Source organism: Megalobrama amblycephala, linkage group LG18 (genome assembly GCF_018812025.1).
Source record: "Megalobrama amblycephala isolate DHTTF-2021 linkage group LG18, ASM1881202v1, whole genome shotgun sequence".
Taxonomy (NCBI): domain Eukaryota; kingdom Metazoa; phylum Chordata; class Actinopteri; order Cypriniformes; family Xenocyprididae; genus Megalobrama; species Megalobrama amblycephala.
The window spans coordinates 25,869,916-25,894,446 of record NC_063061.1 but is presented as its reverse complement, the minus strand read 5'-3'; the positions used below and the strand labels follow the sequence as shown (position 1 = coordinate 25,894,446).

The 24,531-nt window shown below is 38.7% G+C and overlaps 1 protein-coding gene across 1 annotated transcript in view; it reads left to right on the top strand.

Annotated features, from left to right (window-relative positions):
- Positions 1 to 24,531, top strand: part of LOC125252292 (membrane-associated phosphatidylinositol transfer protein 3-like) — a 77,045-nt gene that overhangs the window by 22,261 nt on the left and 30,253 nt on the right. Inside the window, exon 2 of the mRNA XM_048165478.1 lies at positions 8,902 to 8,997. Within this exon, the coding sequence (XP_048021435.1) occupies positions 8,902 to 8,997 (96 nt within the window). The remainder of the gene's footprint in view (positions 1 to 8,901; positions 8,998 to 24,531) is intronic.

The window sequence follows — 24,531 nt, the reverse complement described above, 5'->3', positions numbered from 1 at the left end:
ATGAACTAACAAGCTGTGGATTTGCCTGAGGTATGTTATGTGACACGGTTTACAAGCTGTTTTACTGATGTCTTTCCGCCGTTGAAACACTTGAGCGATTACACGAGATATAAGTTTTAGTAAATTGTACTTTATTTTTCAACATACCTTCAGATGTTCATTCATGTATATTCTATAATCACTTGTGCTCCGTGCTGCCGCTGAAATGAGGCATCTAAAGGCTGGAATACACTACACGATTTTTGCCCCGATTTTCCCCCCGATTTATAGTCTGAACTTGACGCTAGTTGACAAAAGTCAGAGCCAGTCTGCAGATTTGAGCCGACAGATTCCATGGAAAATCGCGTAGTATATCATGGTCATAGACTCCAATTTTTTAGCTTCAGATTTTGATTCCATCCAGTCGGAGGATATCAAACATGTTTGATATTTTGAGCCGATTTTAGAACACACATCAGTGCACTATATGTGTTGTTGTTATATAAATACAGTACACGATACAGTCATACACTGCCCAAACAATGCAAATCAAGGGTGCAAAGTCAAAAAGATCGAGAAAAAAAATGAGACTACTGTACAAAATCGGGTAATAAGGAAAAACTTACCTCATTCAGCGCACGAATCACAAGCTTGGCGCCTGACGAGTAATCATGGTAATCATGTTGAGACACTAAAATATACCGCTTACAGCCGCTAGATGGAGCCGCGCCCGCGAGATCGCACATGACATTCATGAATGAGAAAATGCAGAATCTGCCGTTTTATATTTGTTTGCGGCAGTTTCGTCACACAGTCGGGTCAATACAGCTCACGTCGCTCCCAAGTTGAAAAATACGGAAATTCTTTTTCATAACGCAATAAAAAAATCACTGAAGAATAAGTGGAGCTCCACCATGATAGAAAAATTGCTTCAGTAAGTACTGTACTGTTAGCTTTGTCTTGAGAGAGTTAGCAAACCACATTCTGTGGCAAATCCGGATTTATTCATTATTAAATATGTTAATATTCATCACTATTATACATTTACGCCAGAAGAATTATTAATTATATTACATTAAATGTACATAGCGACTGATTATGATAATTGATTACATTATAGGTAACAACTTGGATATTCATAAAACTACACAATTTACCTCTAACTCCTGTTGTAATCTGTCCATACTGACTGTGTCTACCCACCCCTGTCTATCTCCAAAAGCATTTGCCTCGCATCTTCCACTACTCATCTCTTGCATTTGTTTCGCCTGTCTGTCATGCGTCTCCTAGCAACCAAGCATGTGTTTCTGTTTGTGTTCCGAACGATTTTAAAGTCTGGTAGTGTATGATGCCCGGCTTTTCTCTGTAACCATTTACAAAGTCGGCAAGTGTATGATGCCTAGTGTTTTAAAAATCTGTTCAGATTTTAAAAATCGTGTAGTGTATTCCAGCCTTAAACAGAGATCTGTCACGCCACATCAAAGAGCGTCAACGGCAATTATTGTTTGAATTTCATAATTCAGTTGACAGAATTTGAAAGATGACACTTTGTTTTGTATTGAAAGTAACAAAATGTGGAGCTTATTGAGATTAATGGTGGTTAGGCTACGATGCTGTATTCGTTGTGTAGATCCAATGAGCCAGGGCTGGGCAGGGTAGCAGGGGGCGGGTGTGTTCGGTACACCATGAGAGTATCACGGTTCGTACCATGGGTGGTGAATCGTGGTTTTTCGGTTTGGTTTAAATATTGTTGCACCCCTAATAGATTGATATTAATTCTGATGGGATATCTCCACTAGATGATGTGTACAAAACAAGAAAGGTAAAAAAAAAATTACAAAAAATGTCAGGAGAGTAGATTAAAGGGGCATGCAGTTGCAAACTTTTTCTCCACGTCAAAAGATATATTATGTTTAATAGAATTCTGTGGTGGAAAAGATGGTGATGGAAATTACATTTTGAACATTATTGGAATAAAATAACTGCTCTTCCTACAGTACATTTTTGCAAAACTCCAAAAATGTACAACTCAGTGCAATTTCCAGCTGAATGTCTAAGACGAGAGAGGATTAAGGGGCATGTAGTTGTGCAGTGCTTGGTGAAGAGTTTGAGTATGTTCTCATCGCACACCATTTCAAATGAGGTCAGCAGTGAAGTTCTTAATGAGACTATAGGTGGTGGGTTGTGTCAGGCCTGAATGAGAATGAGCTGCAGATGGCCACTTTGTTTTCAAAGTGGGTCATGAAATACTCAGTGGTAAGTGTAGATGGTGGAGAAGAATAGAGATGGAATGAAAAGTCATAAAACAGTTTGCACAGATTGAAGATGTTGAAAGTGTTGAATGTGTAATGGAAGCCCAATGTCTTCAATTGTCTGGAAAAAAAAAATCACAGCTCAGGATGTAGCACTTTGGGCAAATTGTTTTTTTTCCCACATGTAGTTTTGTCCTGTCACAATAGAGGATGTCAGAAAGCAAAGGCTGGAAGAAACGTGACAGGATTGCTTTGAGACTACAGGGCAGAGGTCCACATCAAGTGTTGATAAGAGAGTGGAATTCAGAGTGGACGGGTCAATATTTGAAGAGATAGAAAGACTGGATGGAGGAAAGTGAGGCCATTTACTCAGCCTAATATCCTAACCTGCATGACATTATTTTTTCTGCAGAACACAAAAGAATGGGTCTGAATAATGAATTTGAATTAGCCCCAATATGGGCTCTAAATGGGTTTGTCTTTACTGGAGCTAATTTAACATTCTCATTCCCAACTCGTCACATATAGAGGCTTGGTTAGGACCCCTTGACGTCACTTTTTAACAAACAGCGTACCCCTTTAGCAAATGTGCAGGGTACTCTATTGCTTTCAGTTGTTTACCTTATACATCAGAGCAAGATACATTTAATTATTTACATGTATTTATAAAAGTAGAAATTTTATAAATATTTGCACTTTCATAGATAATTTTGAGCACCTAACCCCACCCCTATCCTAAACATATCACTTCCCAACAATATAAAACACATAACAGGCTAAAGCCACGCACACACTTAACGATTGTAAGGCTGATTATGAATGTACATTAATACTTATGACTGATCGCGCTCAAACGCGTCCAGTCAGAGCCAGTTGCGTTCAGTCTGTGATTACAGTCGGTGTTCAAATTCCATGTGTGAGTATATAAATCGGCTCCAGTCGAAGGAAACAATCGGTATGTGTGTTCAGTTCAGTCTTAGAATGTTTCAGCTAATTGTTAGGTGTGTCCCCGGCTTAATTTGAGACTACAGTGGGATCTGATTGGGCGGGACCATTTTTAGCAAAACTAAAACCTTATGTTCCACCTTATGTTATTCAAATAACCCTTTTTAATCGAACCAAACATGCCAAGTGTGAACACACCCTAAAATGAACTCTGGTGGGATTGCCCTGTTAGTGCGGTTCATTTGAATATGACGCTACAGTACCATCCGAACCTTGTGTAGTTCGAATGAAATATGAATGCAACATGGACCAAAGAAATGTAAATGAACTAAAAACAGGACATCATGTCACAAGATGCGACCCCAAAAAGGACAGAATGCTTAAGCATGCCCGATTTTTCTTGTCATTGTCGCGATGTTGCCCATTACAGTTCGGTACAGGCATCAGAACCACATCTCCTCACAGCAGTTTGTGTGAAAGGGAGGGTTTCTTGCCACTGTTTTGACTCCTTTACACATTTTATAAGCTCTTCACGAGTTCTTACAGTAGCTGGTCAAAATGCCATCATATGTAGGCTATGCTACGTAGGCTTTGCTATAAGTAGGCTTTAAGTTTGGTGTTAAAAAAGCCAATGTGAATGCTAAGAGGAACAGGGCTAAATGTTTTTTTTTGTTGTTGTTTTTTAGTCCGAACCAAATGAACCAAGTGGTTCACAGTTAAATTTACAGTATTAAAAAAAACACAAAAAAACCAAACAAAAAAACATATTTCATTAACTGATATAATGTTAAAATACCAACCTACTAATATCTGTTTTGTATCTTTGTAATACACTGACAACCACCAATAACAGGTGGTGATGAGAAAGTCACATGATAAATCAAAGCTCATCACAAGCAGCTTTTTCACAAGCTAAGACAGTAAATACTAATACATAAATGGTGCACAGTGTCATTCACACAAACACAAAACACCATCATGGTAACACACATGACAAGTAATGCAATAAACATTAATTTAACAACATTAGATGTACAACCCGAATTCTGGAAATGTTGGGACGTTTTTTAAATTTGAATAAAATGAAAACTAAAAGACTTTCAAATCACATGAGCCAATATTTTATTCACAATAGAACATAGATAACATAACAAATGTTTAAACTGAGAAATGTAACACTTTTATCCACTAAATGAGCTCATTTCAAATTTGATGCCTGCTACAAGTCAAAAAAGTTGGCACGGGGGAAACAAATTGCTGACAAAGCAAGAAATTTTGAAAAGATTCAGCTGGGAGAACATCTAGCAACTAATTAAGTTAATTGATATCAGGTCTAATATCAATTGATTAGCTATAAAAGATCCATGATTAAGAATCATGATTAGCTATAAAAGATCCCCGTCCGTGATTAAGAAACATGATTAGCTATAAAAGATCCTCGTGGTCTTCGGGCCCTCAGACGATACTGCATCACTCATTGGCATGATTGCGACATTACTAAATATTGGACAAAATTGTTTGGACAAAAACATTTGAAATGTTCTTCAATTTGAATTATGTTCTGTCGATCCTGCCCCCGTCTCTCTGCCCAGTGCTCTCCTGTCTGCTCTCTACTGTCCTCTCCAAATAAAGGCACAAAAGCCCATAAATATAACTTAAAAAATTGTCAGAATAGTCAGTTTTGGCTGAACTATCCCTTTAAGTAATGTGTAGAAAAGTGAGCATGACTTTTTTGTTCATTTTCTTGAATTTGCTGCATTTGAAAAGTAAGAAAGAAGTGAAAGTAAGAGTATTTTAGAGAAAATAGTTAAGAGTTCTTTGCTCAGCACTTAAAATAGTAGACAAAGCCCTGGAACCACAACTGGATTGCATATTAATTTGGGTTTTTACATGTATTCCAGGTCTATTAAAATGTTAGACTGGATGCATTTTTATTCAATTAATTGACCCCATAAAAGCCACATAAAGACCTCACAAGTGTTTCCCCCCCAAATTTTAAGGACTGGATTATTCACTCATCCAAAAGTGCCCTGTATGCCTCATATTTACATTCTTTAAATGTTTTGTTGAAGAGAGAGTGCAAGACAGAGTCTCCTGTCATCTCACAGCACTGCTAATGTCTCAAACAGAGACAACCAGATTGAGTTGTAAAGAGAGAAAATGTGCCGAATCTACAAAGCAGTCAGGAACAATGCAAGTTCTTTGCAGTCTTATCAGTGCTCAGCAAAATCCATCCCTTTCTCGCTATTTGCAACTCTAGCAGCGTAGGCATGCTATTCCTTTTTAATTAGTCACACTTGGCTTTAAAGTGGTTCTCCCTGAGGGAGAGGTTTTGTGCAACTGTGTCAGCTACAAGGGGAAACTTTAGCAGAGGGAATATTTTTTTCAGGCTATGCACCAATGTTTCTGAAGTCTTTATTGCTCCTCTTAATTGACAGGAGACACAATTAAATGACAATTTTTTTTGCCGCTGTGCAAAAGCAGAAGTGGGGCAGCATGGATGGGTTAATCAGAAATAACACTTAAAGGATTAGTTCACTAAAGAATTAAAATGTCCTGATAATTTACTCACCCCCATGTCATACAAGATGTTTGTCTTTTTTTCTTCAGTTGAAAAGAAATTATGGTTTTTGAGTAAAACATTCCAAGATTTTTCTCCATAGTGGACTTCAACAGCATACAATGGGTTGAAGGTCCAAATTGCAGTTTCAATGCAGCTTCAAAGGGCTCTACTCAATCCCAGCCAAGGAAAAAAGGTCTTAACTAGCGAAACGATCGGTCATTTTCTAAATTTTTTTTAAAATTATATAGATTTTAACCACAAATTCTCGTCTTGCACTAGCTCAGCGATGCGCCACACATTACGTAATCACATTGGAAAGGTCACGCGTGACATAGGTGGAAGTACTGAGCAAGTGTTTATAAAGTGAATGAGTCAAATGCCCTTTACAAAATAAAAAGTAAAACAACAATGTCGGACAATTTTGAAGATGGAGGAGAAAATGAGATGGAGTTTTTCGCCCTATCGCGGTACTTCTGCCTAAGACCCCGTCCACACGGAGACGCGTTTTTGTGAAAACGCACAAATTTTGTATCGGATAGGCGTTTCGTCCAGGTGAGACCCCTATTTTTTGAAACCGGGTCCCAGAGTGGATAAATCTGAAAACACCGTCTTTGCGTTTTCGTGTGGACAGCCTATCCGTATATTTTCCGAAATGATGATGTCATCTCCCCACGTGTCAACCCTAGTCAGACGCTGCTAACAGCACAAAACAGCAATCTAGATGCTTGTGTTTGTGCTGCAGAAGCTACTAAGCCAAAATAAAGTGTTATTTCTAAGCTTTAGTTTGTATACAGCGCGCAAGGCATGCACCAAGTCTTGTTCGCTGCTTTAAATGCATCTCTGTGGTATAATTACAGCGCCACATAATGGTCTGGCATGTATACTACATCATTTTGAGTCGTTTCAATGGTTTCGTGTGGATGCAGATATTTTTTGAGACGAGGAAAAAAAAAAGAAGATCGGTTTAGGGTAAGCTCCGGCTTCGTGTGGACATAGCCTAAATCACGTGTGACCTTTCCAACGTGATTAGGTAATGCGTAGTGCATCACATCAGTGCAATATGAGCATTCTAAAAAGTATATATTTATTTATTTATTTTTTTTTTATAAAATGACTTATCGTTTCTCTAGATAAGACCTTCATTCCTCGGCTGGGATCATGTAGAGCTCTTTGAAGCTGCACTGAAACTGCAATTTGGACCTTCAACCCATTGTACCCCACTGAAGTCCACTATATGGAGAAAAATCCTATAATGTTTTCCTCCAAAACCTTAATTTCTTTTCGACTGAACAAAAGAAAGACATAAATATCTTGGATGACATGGGGGTGAGTAAATTATCAGGAAATTTTAATTATGAAGTGAACTAATCCTTTAACTTGAAATCATTAATAACAGTAGGCCTGTATTTAATAATATACTGATATTATTAATGAACGGATGTTCATTTAACTGTCGGGACTTTTGCCCTGGGGACAATAAACTCTTAAAACACACTTTTCAAACTCTCACTAGTTTATTTCATGTGTCCATTAACAATGTCCAACAATGGACACACATGCATCACAGAAGAATTTTGTGATTTTATTTCAGTTAACAATATTTTAAACTCTTTTGTCTTGCTATGCCTAATTTCGTGTATTTAGGATACATTTTATGTATCCTAAATACACAATTAATATTTTCACACATAATTTGACAAAATTACAGCTTGATCGGACATTAAGTATACTCATAAGAAATAAAAGTACTTGTTTCACAATTTGTATTTGAAGAGTTTTCTTCACACATCACATGTATCTCAATGTGCTTCATGGGCACTGTGGTCTCCTTGGTAACCAAATACACTCACTTTATTAGGAGCAAAAGTGTTAATATGACTTGGAAATGATGCCCCTACTGTGGTATAGCTTTAATTTTTTTCCCTTTTTTTTAATGGATAGAAATAATTTTCACACAATATGTGTGTGGTAATTTATGTTCGTTTCTGTATTTGTTTTGATGGTCATAGTTTTAGGCATATTGTTTTAAGCATAATAATGTAAAATTTATATTTTTGTAAAAAAATGTCACATTTTAGATTTGAAAGTGTGGATCTGGGACAAGGAATAAACAATAAAATCCATTCATGAAAGGAAATTTTAAAGAAATTAGTAATGATAAAGGTTTGGTGAAAAGTTTCCAAGACTGTTTTAATGTCACCTTTATATAAAAGAAGAATGTTGAAATCTTTTAGTGAAGCTATAATGATAATCAACCAACATCTAAATAAATTGTCACAGTTTTAGTTTCTGTGTCCGGTCACAGTTATGCTAATGGTGTGTACTACTACCCATTTGGATTGCTACCATTAGTAATAGTATAGTAAGGAATTAGTAATATATATAAATATATAAAATGATAAATATATTAAAACACCCAGATAACACATGGAGGTACCACAGCCATCCTTTTATTAAATTTGAATTACACAGGAATAATACAAGTAAACTGAACAGGCTCCAGGATTTTATGGCACAAGAAATCGCATGTGATGTTCTTGTACCCCAAAGGTACTTGTATTGTACTGTATCTTGTATTCATAGCTGCATCCAAAAACTTGAAAATACTGCCTTCAGAGGATGCATTCCAAGGCTGGAAGGCATCAAGGCACGTCCGAATCCAATGTTAGCTTCACTTCCTGTCTCCTGAGATACCTTTATCTGATCGATTTTTGAAGCATAGATGTATCCTTCACTGCCTTTGATATCCCACAATCCTGTGCTTTCCATTCTGTGACAGTTGAGCTAAAAAAATAAAGATGGCATCTTAAAGTTGCGGTTGGTGGTCAGTTAATGTAAGTTAATGTATGTAAATGTAAGTTTTTGACCAATGTTTTCCATTTCCGATGTAATTTCTAGCGAGAAATTACTGTTGTAGTAATTAAATATTTGCTTAGTTATCACCAAAGCTCGCTCTATTTGCTGTAGATCATTAAACGTTATGCTGCTTCAGAAGTCTGTCCAAAATCAGTTTTGTGGTACCTTTGTGCGCAAGTAATGCCTGCAAAATCATTGCCTGATAAGGCAGCGAGGCAACAATTTGTCTGCTTAAGCTTTCAGACGGAGGCCCTATTTGTCACTTTCTTTGATTTGTGGTAAATGTTGCTCTCTTTTGTTTTCTAGTGCCCTCTCGAAAACATAGCGCCTCCCACTGGAGACTCCAGAACATTGCCCAGGAATCTGTTGAAAGCTCTGACGAGGAGTTTTTTGATGCACGGGGTGAGTTGTTCTTGTTCCTGATTGTTATTTATTAGTGGAAAGTGCTGGTCCTTCTAGGACTTGAATTTTAAAAACTTTTAAATTTTAAAGTGTGTTACACCCCTGTGGTGAAAGTCAAGTTTTTAATGTTGTTTATATGTCTATGTGGTGATTTTAATATGCTTTAAGACAAACCATGTGCAAATTCATCAGTCAACACCATTGCTGAGTATTTTCTCCTTACAACTGCAGTGTACCAAAGACAGTCTTGGACAGTCCCCTAATTCCTACTGTCACAAACAAACAACGTGCGGGTCAGGACTTTTGCCTGCAGCAAATGTTTTCTTTCTCTGTAGGCATTTTAATATGGTGAGCAGAAAAACATCTTTAAAAATAGACAAAAAAATGAGTACATATAGCAATTTAGCAGGTGAATTATGTATATTACGATTTTATGATATGATGAACTATATGCCTTTCTCCACTGACTTTCTATGATGTTCAAAGCGTTAAGGATGCTGCAGCTGTCTGACTCTGAGATGGTGAACAGAAACATAGTTTGGGTAACATTAAGCAACAAATTATTAGCAGTTTGATAACATAGTCAAACCAAAGGCTAATCATATCAATTGCCGTTATGTGTCCGACTTTTGCACTTTTGCACTTTTACTAAGGCATTTTGCACTTGTGACTTGATTATGACTTTCATTTTTTTATTATTATTATTTTTATTTTTATTTTTATTTATTAGAATGGTATATTCTGTTCTAATTCAATTCTGTAAATTAATTTGATTGTTTTTCGGTGCATCGATGTTGCGCTGTAGAGTTAAAGCATGCTTGCACAGGCAACTTAGCTGATTTAGTTTGATTTGCCGTTATGTGAAATGCATACCTATCTGCATTGTGGCCTTTCTGCAGTTATTTGTATATATATATATTTTAGGTTTATTAATCCAAAATGGTTTTATTCATTTTCTTCTATATCTTTGTGTGGTGTTCTGTACATCGTGGCGGTGAATGTTTATCCACATTGCCTTTCATTTCAGTTTAAAAAAGATAAAAAGTCATTGTCAGTTTCACTTGACATGCACTTTGGTGCTTTTTATTAGAAAATTTTTATTAGAAAGTTGTTTCTCTGTGCCGTGTGTGAGAGAAAATTAAAGTTGTTTTAAGGCCTGGGTATAGGCCTTACTTCATTTTCCGTGTCCCACTCCTGCACAGTTGAGCGCCCCAGTCTTTCAAAGTAGCCTATACTCCTTTGGCCTTGAGGGCTGAAAGAGTTTGTGTGCACTATCTAGTGGACTGCTGTTTTTCAAGCATCCCCCCCAAACTGATTCGAATCTAATTCGACTATGTAAATCCGTAGTCGGGGACACCCCTAGTTGACCGAGTGGATCAGGCAGTCCGAACTGGTGTGATTGAGTGGATGCGGGGATAAATTTGCATAATCATAGTTCCGTGTATACTAAATGAAGCAAGGGTGTAGAGTTACATACAAGCTATTTTAAGGCATGAAGAAATTATTTTTACTGGATAAAATGTTTAAATATGCAATTTTAATGATCAAAGATTAAGAGATAAAATTATTGACTACATGGGGACTTTAAGTTGCTGGAGGACACAAGACTCAAATCACCTGTCAAGTCAGTTGAATTACAGGGATTTTCATTCAGACTCAAAGCTTTTGGTGTATTTGAATTATATGTCTGCAAATCATAAATTGTTTGTGAAGTGCAAACAGAATTTGGAGCTTTCAGCAGGGTTTGTTTGATGTGTGCATTGTACACAAAATACCCTTAAAAAGCACACAGCTCAAACAAAACTAGACTGAAGAGACTATCAAGCTATTTTTTTGAAGGCTGTGTGTCTTACAAACATTGAACAGAGGGGATATTTTGGAGGAGCCACTTATCTACAGACTTCAAATGAAAACTGTATACAGACACCATAAGTCAAACATAAATCGAGAAAGAGCCACTCAAATTGCATTTTTAATGCATTAAATTCCATGTCCTTTTTTTATAAGATGGATATGACATCACCATGTGGAAGTACCTGAGGTTTTAGAAACTGAATTTCATTTACAAAGAAATTAGGGACATTTGATTCATAGCCATCTTTCTTTGACTTGACAGCCAGTCGCAACACAGGTTAAAGAAAAGGCTAAAGTAATACATCACAAACTGTTAAAATATGTTCATTATGTCCTCAGTTGTATATTGATGTAATGCTGTACTATTCTGTATTATATATGTGTGTAAGCCACAAGGGGGCACTAAAGCATAAGCTACAGAAGACGCGTTTGCATTATTATGTTTGTCCCAGTTGATTTACGGTAATCACTTACTGAAGGCTGTCTGACCGTGAGACTGATGTGTCGGCAGCTAGAAAAAAAATAAATATGCCAATAACGGCTAAAGATATCTCATCTCCCATCCACTTTTTCCTCCGAATGCAACGTTAGCTGCAACAATAGTGTAGTGCAACTCAACAGGTTATGGGCCCAGGAGTTGTTCGGAGGATAAGTTTGTTGTTTTCCACCATTTAAAAAGTCGCAACGGACCGCGTGCTAACATGGCGGAACAACGGAGGACGTACAGTTTGCCTCGACTGACGTTCGACGGAGATGAGAATAAGTATGAGATTTGGGAGACCAAAATGTTGGGACATTTTCATTTATCAGGGTTAAAGGACACGGTGCTAAAAGAACCGCAGTCGGAAGCTGAGATAGCAGCGGATGTAAAGAAAAATGCTGACGCATATGCTGAATTGATTTTACTGTTAGATGACAAAAGCCTTTCATTAGTTATGAGAGATGCGCCCAACAATGGAAGAAAAGCTCTGGAAATATTGAGAGAGTATTATGCAGGGAGGGGAAAGCCCCGCATAATCAGTTTGTACACCACGTTGACATCGCTTCAAAAGGCAAACGATGAAAGTGTAATGGACTATATCATCAGAGCAGAGACCGCCATCACTGCACTGCGAAACGCAGGTGAAACGTTAGGTGACGGACTGCTAGTGGCTATGGTCTTAAAGGGACTGCCTGAGAGTTTTAAGCCATTTGCAATACATGTGGCGCATACAGATGATAAAATCACGTTTGCGGAGTTCAAGACTAAACTACGTAGTTTTGAAGAAACAGAAAAGATAAAAGCAGCTGAATCGAGCGACAGTGTGATGAAGACTCAAGGGAAGGCCGGACGGCGGCCCGCAAAGATGAGCACACGTGGCTGGATCAAAGATGACACAGAGATAGTGTGCTTCAAGTGCGGTACCAAAGGCCACCGAGCTAGAGGATGTCGACAGAAAGTATGGTGTAGTATCTGCAGAAGCGACACACATAAAGACGCAACGTGTAGGCGTAAGGACAAGGACGTTAAAGACAAAAAGGATGGTGCAAGTAAAGCCTCAGAAGATGTTGAGGACTACGTGTTCAAGATGAGAGATGGAGGGACCGGTGTCCAGTGGCAGCCGACATGCAGCATCCAGGAGAAGGGTCTAATGGTGGACACAGGGGCTACATCTCATATCATCACGGACATAACCATGTTCAAGAGTTTCGACAGCACATTCAGGCCAGAAACGCACAGTGTCGAGCTGGCAGACGGCACTCGGTGCAATGGTATCGCTCAGCGGAGGGGGAATGCTGTGGTTTCTCTCATTGACAACAGAGGACGGCAACGCAAAGCGGTGCTAAAAGACGCATTGTTTGTACCATCGTACCCCCAAAGCATTTTTTCAGTGAAGGCAGCGACCACAAGTGGGGCTACGGTTGTCTTTAAAGAAGATGAAGACACCCTGATAACCAGAGACGGTACCAGATTTAACATGCACGTATATGGAAAGTTGTATTATTTGCATACCGGAGCTGAATCTAATGATAAGTGTAATGCATGTTACGACATACAAACATGGCACGAGATTTTAGGACACTGTAACTATGATGATGTCCTTAAGTTGCAGGGTGTTGTTGAAGGTATGCAGATCAAGGGTAAAATGGGCAGACCCGAACAAGAGTGTGAGGTGTGTATTCAGGGAAAATTTGCCCAAACCAGAAATAGGGACCCTGATACCAGGGCAAAGGCTCCCTTACAGATGGTACACACAGACCTTGCAGGTCCAGTAGCCACAGAGTCGATAGACGGTTACAAATATGTGCAGTCATTCACTGACGATTACTCCAGCGCAGTGTTCGTATATTTCCTAAAGAGGAAAAGTGACACCGTACAAGCTACTGAGAAGTTCCTAGCAGATATATCCCCTTACGGGAAAGTGAGGTGCATAAGATCCGACAACGGAACAGAGTTTACGTGCAGTGATTTTCAGGCGCTGTTGAGGAAAAACAAAATCAGACATGAAACGTCAGCTCCGTATTCCCCACACCAGAACGGAACTGCAGAGAGGAGTTGGCGTACTCTTTTTGAGATGGGTAGGTGCATGATAGTTGAAAGTGCACTACCAAAGCAGCTATGGCACTACGCAATACAAACAGCAGCAATGATACGCAACAGGTGTTTTAACAGGCGTACAGGACATACTCCTTATGAGTTGATGACAGACAAGAAGCCTAATGTGTCAAAAATGCAAAAATTCGGATCTGTATGCTACACGTACAAACAGGACAAGGGAAAATTTGATTCCAGGTGCGACCAGGGTCGCTTTGTAGGTTATGACAAGAACAGCCCGGCGTATTTGGTGTATCATCCTGATACAAACAAGGTACAAAAACACAGGCTAGTGAAGTTTGTGAGCAGAGCAGCTGTGGAAAAACAGACACAGACTGGTGAGCCGGATCTAAGCGATGGCTATGGTAGTGTGAAACCCAAGACTGGTGGGACCACACAGAGTAGGAGTACGGAAAATGCTCCAGAGCCAAGTGTACAGAGTAGAAGTACACATAGTGATAGTCTAGGTGAAGTAACGAGGTCTAGTGACCACAATCAAACACAACAGAGTGTGACAAGTGGTGAACCCGAGAGTAGGAGGTATCCGACTAGAGAAAGAAAAACACCAAGTTACTTAGATGACTATGTAACTGAAGACGGTGGTAGTGATGGGATTAATATCACGGTAGACTATTGCTGCAGAGCGGTGTGTGGCATTCCACAGACTTTTGAGGGAGCAATGAGGTCAACTAACTCAAAAGAATGGGTAAAAGCCATGGATGAGGAAATCCAGTCTCTAAACGAGAACAAAACGTTTACCCCGACGACACTGCCAGTAGGCAAGAAAACAGTGGGGGGTAGATGCGGTTTACTCTATCAAGACTGATGTAGATGGAAAAGATAAATACAAAGCGCGGTTTGTGGCCAAGGGTTACAACCAGAGAATGGGAATAGACTATGGAGAGACATTTTCACCCACGGCAGACTTGACGAGTGTAAGGGTGGTGCTTCAGAAAGCAGCACAGGAAAATTTACTCCTGCATCAAATGGACGTGAAAACAGCGTACTTGCACGCTCCCATAGACTATGAGATCTACATCAACCCACCAGATGGTTACCAAGAGAAAGATGGTATAGTTTACAAGCTAGAGAAATCACTTTACGGCTTGAAACAATCTGGGCGAAATTGGAATAAGGTTTTACATGACTGTCTAACTGAAAATGGATTTACACAAAACCCAGCCGACCACTGTGTTTATGCCAAAGAGTCAAAAGAAGAGAAAGTGATCATAATTACATGGGTCGATGATTTAATTATTGCCGCAAGCAATCTAGAGAGACTGAAAGAAGTGAAAGAAATGCTTGCAGAAAAGTTTAAAATGAAAGATCTGGGCGAACTCAAACATTTTCTGGGTATTGATTTCAATCAGTCAGATGGCTGTGTAAAAATGACACAGGAAAAGTACACTAACAAGATACTACATCGTTTTAATATGCAAGACTGTAGGACCAGAGAAACACCCTGTGAGCAAAAGTTAGTGTATACTGAGAATGCAGTAAAGATGAAAGATGTCAGAATGTACAGAGAAGCTGTGGGAAGTCTTATATACCTGACTACTTGCACCAGACCAGATTTGAGTTTCGTAGTGAGCAGGTTATCACAGTATTTTGCTGAACCTACAGAGGAACAATGGGTCACTGTGAAGCATGTACTTAGGTATCTCAAAGGTACAGCAGAGAAAGGGTTAAGTTTTAGGAGAAATGACTGTGAGAAACTAGGTATACAAGCCTACAGTGATGCTGACTGGGCAGCTGATACCAGTGACAGACGCAGTACTACGGGGTACTGTGTGAGCCTCAGCCAAAACAGCTCTCTAGTCTCGTGGAAGACTAGAAAGCAGCCAACTGTGGCACTATCCACATGCGAAGCGGAATACATGGCACTGGCTTCAGCCATACAAGAGTGTTTATACCTAGAACAGTTACTGGGAGGTATAGATAACTACAAGTACACACAAACTGTAGTACATGAGGACAATCAGGGAACAATTGCTCTCGCCAAAAACCCTGTAAACAGACGGAGATGCAAACACATAGACATAAAGTATCACTTTATCAGGTCTGTTGTGAAAGAAGGAAGAGTGACCTTGATGTATTGTTCTACTGATAACATGATTGCTGATGTAATGACCAAACCAGTAAATAAGTTGAAACTGGATAGGTTTGCAGGTGCTCTTTTTGGAGATTGATATGTGTATGACAGGGGTCCACATTCATTCTACCTTCTGTTTTTTTTGTTTTTTTTGTTTGTTTTGTATACTTTGTATAGCAACCTGAGTACAAGTGGGGGTGTTAAAATATGTTCATTATGTCCTCAGTTGTATATTGATGTAATGCTGTACTATTCTGTATTATATATGTGTGTAAGCCACAAGGGGGCACTAAAGCATAAGCTACAGAAGACGCGTTTGCATTATTATGTTTGTCCCAGTTGATTTACGGTAATCACTTACTGAAGGCTGTCTGACCGTGAGACTGATGTTTCGGCAGCTAGAAAAAAAATAAATATGTCAATAACGGCTAAAGATATCTCATCTCCCGTCCACTTTTTCCTCCGAATGCAACGTTAGCTGCAACAATAGTGTAGTGCAACTCAACACAAACAACACACATGCAGACTGGTGTTTTATGGTCCTCAGGGGCAAACAAATGTGAAACACATTTAAATCAGTTGTACTTATGCAAAAATCTGAGCATGATATTCAGGCTCAGATTTCCATTCGCAAAAATAAGAGTTATTCCCTCAGGTTCTTTAAAACCATTTCACAACGAAATGCTGAAGTAATGCCGGACAACTTATTAATGACTCGCTTGCATATGTTGATGTCATTTGTTGTGTCTGTTGGGTAGCAACCAGCAGGATTATAATTGGTTCAATTCAGTTATTCATGAGGTGCAAATTGCCCAGTGGTATTTTTCAAGCATAGAGCACTCTCAAGTAGCGTTTGTGTGAATTTTTATGGGCAAATGGTTCTTTTGTTAATCCCAATAGTAATATGTCTGGAAGTGCACTAAAGGCACTGCAATATTTTGTTTGCTTCGCTGTCTTATCTTGCATGTGTTAGGCTAGATTGCTGTTGGCGGTAAAGTACCTGTGAGTGATTATGGCTGTAGTCTCTCTACAGAATCAGTTGGGGAGTTCAGAATTGTAGCATATGTAAAATGTTTGTGGATTTGAAGCATTTGGAGCCTTGGATAGCTTTCCACATTCCACATTCATTTTGATTTTAGCAACTTGAAAATTGTGAATGGAAATAATACATGACAAGGTCATGTACAGGGTACCCATTTTAATATTTCATGTGCACGGTATTGTCTTGAGAGCAACAGAATGTAATACATTACATTTTTACATCTGTACAGAGTAGAAGGTTATACATATTTTTTTTCTGCTTTTGATATCACATCCTACAGCATTCCGGTGCTAATTTGGCAGTTGGCCCAAATATTTAATGAACCCATCAGTTAAGGGCTGCATCATACTGTTATCTAGATAGGCTCCTATGGGCACACAGCCCTTGAAGCTGTGCCCATTTATTACTGCAACACTTGTCAGACTGTGCTGCACACTGCCAGCAGGTATTAAGTTAAATAAGGATGATATCGCATGCTAATTAGCTTCCGCTCCCCGGTCAGTAATCAAGTTGCATCTCTGTATGATCATGATTTGGGCCCAATTTGCTGAGAGAACAGTGATTGTAGTGTTTGATAGGAACATTGAAGGATTAGATTACTCACAAAGGAATATATTTACTCACCAACATCATGTCGTTACAAACTGTCTGAAATGACGTAATTTCTTCTGTGGAATATAAAAGAAGATGTTTTGAGGACTGTACTGGTTGACATTTTCCATACTCTTACAATGAATGGGGACTATCAGCTTCAAAACGTATAAAAAAGAATCATAAAAGTGATCCACATGAATTGTACACTACTTTAAAAAGACCTCTGAAGATGATAGCTTTGTGTAAGAAACAGAAGAAAATTTAAGTTTGATTGGTAACCAAATTATTATTTTGAGTTAGATCTTTACGATGAAATGGTTGATCTGCTTCATAAAACCAGTTTGAATGATTTGTTTACAAATTGTAATGATTAATTTCAATGAGCTGGTTCAAACTCACTAACTAAATGATTTGGTTGTGGTTAACCAGTCAGAATCAAATTTTTACAATGAATTGGTCGATTCACTTCACAAAACCTGTTTGAACAAAATGGGCTTGCCCCAATACCCACACTTGTGGGCACACTAAATCAACGTGATCTCTAATACTGCATCAGAGTGGTATTTGAGGCTAAAGGCCAGAACACACCAAGCCGATGCCGACGAACTAGTGGTAACAAAAGCAGACTGTGGGGTTGGCTCACGTCGGCAGCGTCTGTGTCCAAAGTTGTCCTGACACACCAAACCAACGCTAAACAGCCAAAGGCCAAGTAGCACGTCAGTTCTGCGTCTGCGTGAGATGAAATGCCAGCAGGTGGCAGTAGCTGAACAGCTAATCAGAATGATCAGATGGCCCGACGGACCGACGAGCTCCGATTTCGATTCAGCGGCCGAAAAAAAGCAGACGAGGACCAACTTCAGCCGACGGTGCGGAACACACTGAGAAAACTTAATCAGCCGATGAAGAAAAACTGCCCGACGGCCGACCGTCGGCTTGGTGTGTTCATGCCTTAAGAGGTTCCCATCATTCATGTTCAGGAACTCGTGTGCCTGAGATGTTGGAAAAAATTTTACACTTTAAGGTAAATTATTAGATTTTATATATATTTTGTTAGTAAAACAAAGTGTTGCACATTTTATTGATGTAAAGATAAGTATGTGGATTTTTGGATTTGCAACTTTTATCATTTTATCATTTTAGAAACATCACAATTACTAAATAAATTGTCATCTTTTACACAGGACTACTGAACAGACATTTTTAAGTTAATTTTGAAGTGCAAAGTATTGAAAATCAAAGGGCCCTATCATACACCTGGTGCAATGTGGCGCCAGGCGCAACCCAAGTGTTTTTTGCTAGTTTCAGCCTGACGCAGTTATCATTTTCACGTCCTACGCCACGTTGTTTAAATAGCAAATGTGCGAGTGGCTTTTAAAGGGAATGGGAGATGAGACTCTGATTGGTTTATTACACGTTAAGGCCAAAACGAACCCATTACTCGGACATGCCTTAAGTGCACCTGCACCATGTGCTTTAGACCATGCGCTTAGATCTTTAAAATAGGGCCCAAAGTGAGTAAAAAGCATGCAATTTTACACTACTGTGTTGTAGGTGTTTTCTATCATGTAATCACAAGTTCTACATACAGTTGTGGTCTTCATGCCCACTTGAACTCTTGGGCCAAATACAGGAATTCCATCATGTGAGTAGATAAGTGGTCAAATGCAAAGGTCCCTATCCACTTTTGCTAGTTTAATGACAGGAAAAATGGTCGGCGCGTCCGGCGCAAAGGGTTGTCCTATTCTCTTAATAAGTAATCGGTGTGTTTTGGGTGTAACGTGCAATAAACCAATCAGAGTATCATCTCCCATTCCATTTAAAAGCCAATTGCACTCACGCCATGGCGGATTCACTATTTACAAGGTGGAATTTTCAAACAGATCTGCTCGTGCACAAGGTTAAAGTACGCGTAAATGGGCACAAATGCATTTTCTATTTAAACAATGTGGTGGCGCAGGGTGTGAAAATGATAACTGCGTTGGGCTGAAACTAGCAAAAAACACTTTGTCGTGGTCGTGATTGCCACCGCATTGTGCCGGGTGTATGATAGGGCCCAAAGACTGCATGTGTTGTTTTTTTATTGCAAATTGGAATGGTTTAGTTCAATGATCCATTTTGTAGTGATTTTGGACTAGCCTCACTCGAGGGCACCACAAATGTACTGATTTTGGATTAGCCTCACACAAGGGCACCACAAATGTAGTTATTTATGGTCTTAAATATTAATATTAATTTTTTATATTAATATTAATATTGAGTCAGATGATTCCTTCCAATATTCCGGGGCACTAGCAAGGAATCTCACCTTGACAATAAAGAACAATCATGGAAGATTGTTGACTGAATTACAATTATATACATTGGAGGAAGTTTATCATCTGACCAACTTGAAGGGTTTGTGAGATATCGATAACATGTAGAGCCTCTTACTGTATTATCAACACAAGGAAGACACAAGTGTAATAAATGGATTTTATTAACTGAAGGATAGACACGAGTAACTAACAACTACTGAATGGATAAAGTGCAAAAAGATTGATAAATGCAAGTGAATGAGTAGGATGTTACTATGGCAGTTACAAGTTAATCTTATGGAAATATAAACTGTAGTTTCTCTAGAAGAAATAAGGTAAACCTTATTCTGATTTCAACAAATAAACCAAGAGATTATTTGTTATTAACTGATATCAGCTATGCAAAATCTAATGCAAATTAGATAATCATATACTGACAATATACATTAATGCCAAAGTCTCTGGAAAGAGGTGTGGTAAGTGATATTTATGTCTGCCTGGTTGTGCTGAATCCGAGGGTGATGTCTTCCACTTGTTGAGCTGGGCAGCGTTGCAGTGGGAAGAAAGGAGTTGGAATCCGTTTCACAGCCTTGAACACAAAGTACTTGTGAACGTTGAACTCCTGGAGCACAGAGAAGGTCCTTTACCTGGAACACACAGAAGAAGAAGCCTTGAAGTTTCTGATGTCTATGCAGACGATCCTTATTCTCTGGAACACGCAGATGGAAGGATCTTTAGATTCTGAAGTTGGTGCAGTTCCGGGCAGTCTGGAACACGCAGATCTGGAGGATCTCTTATGAGAGGATTTTGAAGTTGATGCAGATGATATTTTGAAGATGGGGGGCTAAGCTTGTCGTCGTTGTCTCAGTTGCAGTTTTCAAAGCATATTTCCCCAAATTCACTTCTTGCAGAACTTTCTTGTTTCTCTCTTTAGAGCTTCAGAGTCTTGAAAGAGCAACTTCACAACTCTGTGGAGTTGGACTTAGCTTAGCACATCTTGGGACCGGAACCTTGAACCAGGACTGGAACAGGAACTGGAGCCTGGAACCAGCAGCAACCTGGAAACTGGGACATTTCTCTGCCTCAGAGAAAAGCCTTTTAATCTGTCCCAAAAAGGAGGGAAATGCAAATTGGCACCTTTCAGATCCAGTGTTTTCATTGGCTGATGCTGTCAGAGGTGGCCACTGGATGGCCCCTCTCTTGCATGAGGTTCATTTGCATAGCTTAATGTTCATATTTAGAACAGTGTCCTTAAGGATTTTCCTATGCATAATTCACTTTCCAAACCAATTTCAGATTAACCTAGGCATTGTGCTGAAAACATAAAGTCCAAACATCACTGGGTTATGTTGAGCTACCTATGCATTCATGTATACCTTAATAGGTAAGTTTGTATATTTTGCATGTACACAAACAAAACTCATTAATATATACAGTTCTGATAATAGAAATGGAGAAGATTTGCTCCATTTTGTCCATTGTGTGTCCATTTTTATATAGAAAATATGTCTTTTGTTGCTTCAAGCCAAAAGGAAAAACCTGTCTGGTGAGTCAGTTCACACCTCATGTCCTAGGACTGAGGAACTGGGGTGAACAATAGGGTCAATGGTGATAGGATTAAGGCCCCGGTATACTTCAAACGAAATCGAAGAACGAACTGATATGACGTCATTTTGAACAAAATCAGGCCAAAACGAAGTTCGTTTTGTGTTCTTTTTGGAAATTCGAAACGGCTTGCCAAAGAGAACTTTCAGGAAAAGTTCGCTCCAGCTGCAAAACACCTTCGTACTACCATTGGTCATTGACGATAACGTAATAGGAGGTGTGCGCTGAGGCTCTGCCTTCACTCGCGTGGGACTCTGACTCATTTCGAGTCTCTGACTCATTTCGTGTGTTTGAGTTCGTCGAGGTAAGATCTCCATGGGTGAAAACATGAACACACTGGATAGCCACTTTATAGTACAAAATGAAGTTGTGCTTGTAAAAAAATGAGGCACTAACACTGTTTTTCATGTTTGATACTGTAAAGCTGCTTGATTTTAAGCAATCTATTGAATAAAGTGCTATATGAAGACGTGACGTGACTGGAGTGCTAATTTGCAGAGCTTGTGCTAACATACCCATTTTGTTATGATCAGACGCTTTTCTGATGCTTTCTGTAATAAATGCTTGCTGTTTTCTCATTTTTGTTGTTTATTTTGTTATTGAGAAGAAAGTGTACAGCACATATTTACATATTCATCTAAACACTGCTCTCAGCAGCGTGGGCGGCGTCAGATGTTCATTTACAGTATATCGCTGGTCACGCATTTCGAACTTCGTTTTACCCCTAAACGAAGAACGAAAAAGAACTTCATTTGAAGTATACCGGGGCTTTTAGTCTGCTCAATGACATGCTAATGTCATCATTCTTCCCTTGCACAAATGGTCAGGGTGATTGTCTTTGCAGGCTTATCTGCTAGCCTATCTATTTCCTTGTTTGCTTCTCTTGAAGGTGTGAGTTTTGGAGTCCTGTACTTTTCACCATGGCAGATGAGGTGATTAGTGATGTAATGGGGGGTGTCTGCCCTCATGTCTGCCTGCTGATCAGTAGAATTTCAAACTCTCTGACTCAATGATTCAGTTGTAGTGGTTAACTGCTCACTGAAGGGGAAGATTATCAAAGACTAATAACTTAAATTTGGTCTGTTCCTCACAAGAAGCAGATGTTAGAAAGCATGGAATATATGTAACTTATTTCTGTTAAGAAACAGAGTCATTTAGCTTTTACATGCCTGAGACTATATTATGACAGAATATTTAGGTGAACTGTTTCTTTAAGAAAAAATCATCTAATGATACTTCACATTATTCATTTTATATTTGTCAAATACATAATTAATGATTTGGCACTCACTGAATGACAAAATCATGCCAAAAGTCATCCTGATATCATTATGTTTTCACATTAGTATGCTGCTTCAGTGTGTGTCTGTCCAGAGGTTTGTTTTGCTTTCTCAGATTCTTGCCAGAGCTTGTCTCATTTCCTTTTCTTGTTTTGCTTTCTGTCTCATCCCTTCATTTGACGTTCTTGCCTGTAGTTTTAAATGTCATTTTTCTCAAAATATTTATTCTTTGAATAAGTTGAAAATGTTCTTGAGCTACCCTTCAAGTTGTCAAGACTAAATCTGTAGAAAAGACTTGACATGATAACAGAGCTTCTCTATTTTATGCTGCAGGTTTGTGATGCTCTTGCAAATATTCTTATGGCCTTTCTGTATAATTTTCTCCTTGTGCCCACAAGTCATCACTTCTTCTTTTTTTCTGTCTATCCATCTGTATCTATCTGTATCTATTTCTTTCCACATCCCTCCCTTGTCCTTTATTAAGATGCAAACACATGCACTGTAAAAAAAAATATCATAGCAATGTGATGCAGGAGATTTTTGACCTCACACGAATACAGTGTTTAGCTTCACACTAAATTCAAGACAACAGTTTAAATTTAACACTGTAGCCAACATGGATTTGTTTGTTCAATGAATGTTAAAAAATATCTTGTCATAGCAACTACAGATTTTCATTTAGCAACTGAGGAATCTTTAATTTTCTTTTTTTTTTTTTTTACCTGTTAAAATGACTGTTTGTTAAAAAAGGGTTTTGGGTCTAGAGAAGATAATAAAAATATTTCATTGCAACAAAATGATATTTAAGCTCTTTTTTCTTTTTCAAGGACACAAAAAGGGGAAAAAATAATCCTGTAACATATCATTTATTCATATTGTTCAGTATGAAACTGGTAGCAACATACAAAGCCTTGTTTCGTAGATATTGCAATGCCTGTTAGTCTAAATGTATGGGTGACTGTACGTTGTTGTCCATAATTGCATGGTTTTGAATAAAACTAATGGCACAAATCATGATGTAGGCTCAATAATTTATTGCATTTTAAACACAGACTTCAGCCATATGCATGTTGTATCTGACTCGAGTAGGCTTGCCTTCTTCGAAATGGCTTTTTCCACACACTCAAGCACACAATCAGCCCCATGGACACAATCACTCACCATCTTCAAACAGTAAGATAGTCACTTCTGGAGGGAAGAGCATTCCCACTGATGCTGTTCGGGTTAAATAGCCTTCTTCCCACAGCCACAGTGCATTACAGCTCAGTCTTTCTTAATTAACTGTACATCAAACATTGAAACGATACATAACATTGGTTCTGGTCCTCGAATTTGATTGGCTGAGCTACTGCTGACAGAGTCCAACAGCATTGGGATGCTCCACTGTTCAGAAATTGCTATTACTTCACTTTACTCTATTCCAGATGTTGTGCTGATGCTTTGGATTCTGTGGTTGTTTTCATTAGCAGAGAAAAAACATGAATCAGTGGCCAAATTTGTCTGAAATGTAAGTTGCTTGATATTAACTGTTCATTTAATATCAAACTTAAAGCTGCTGTCCGCGATTTTTGGCCCTCTAGCAGTTAATAAACAGACCTGCACGCGTCTTGCGGAGGAACCGGAGCCGGAGCTACTTTTCTCTGTGTATGTCTATGGCGAGTCACGCAGTTACTGTGATACTCTGTGGCGAATCCTACCAGTCTGGTCTGAAATAGTCCGAATATAAACACTTATTATAAGTGTACCATAATGATTCAGGATAAGACAAAAACACGGTTTGAAAAATGGATTCATGTTGTATATTGTCATTATATAATTTTTGTAAATTTTAACACAAAAAAAGTTGCGGACTGCAGCTTTAATATCAATTGTGTGTAGTAAATTTTAGTGCTGCAACAACTGATAATCGAAAATAATCAACAATGAATTTGATTATTTATTACTTGCGTCTAGCACCGTGCACTGAAAGCATTCACCAGTCACGTAGCTTTACAGTAGTGTGTAGAATTTTTAGTAGCATTTTTGGGGACAAAACACTTCTGGAAAAAAGCTGAGTACACATAGTGAGCTGGTGTGGGAAGTTATCCTAAATATAAGGAATATAAGGAATGCTTCAAACAAACATTAAGCCCTTCAAACCAAAACATATATTTTAACGCGGCTGGCCCTTTCAGGTGCTTTGACAGATACCTGTGCTG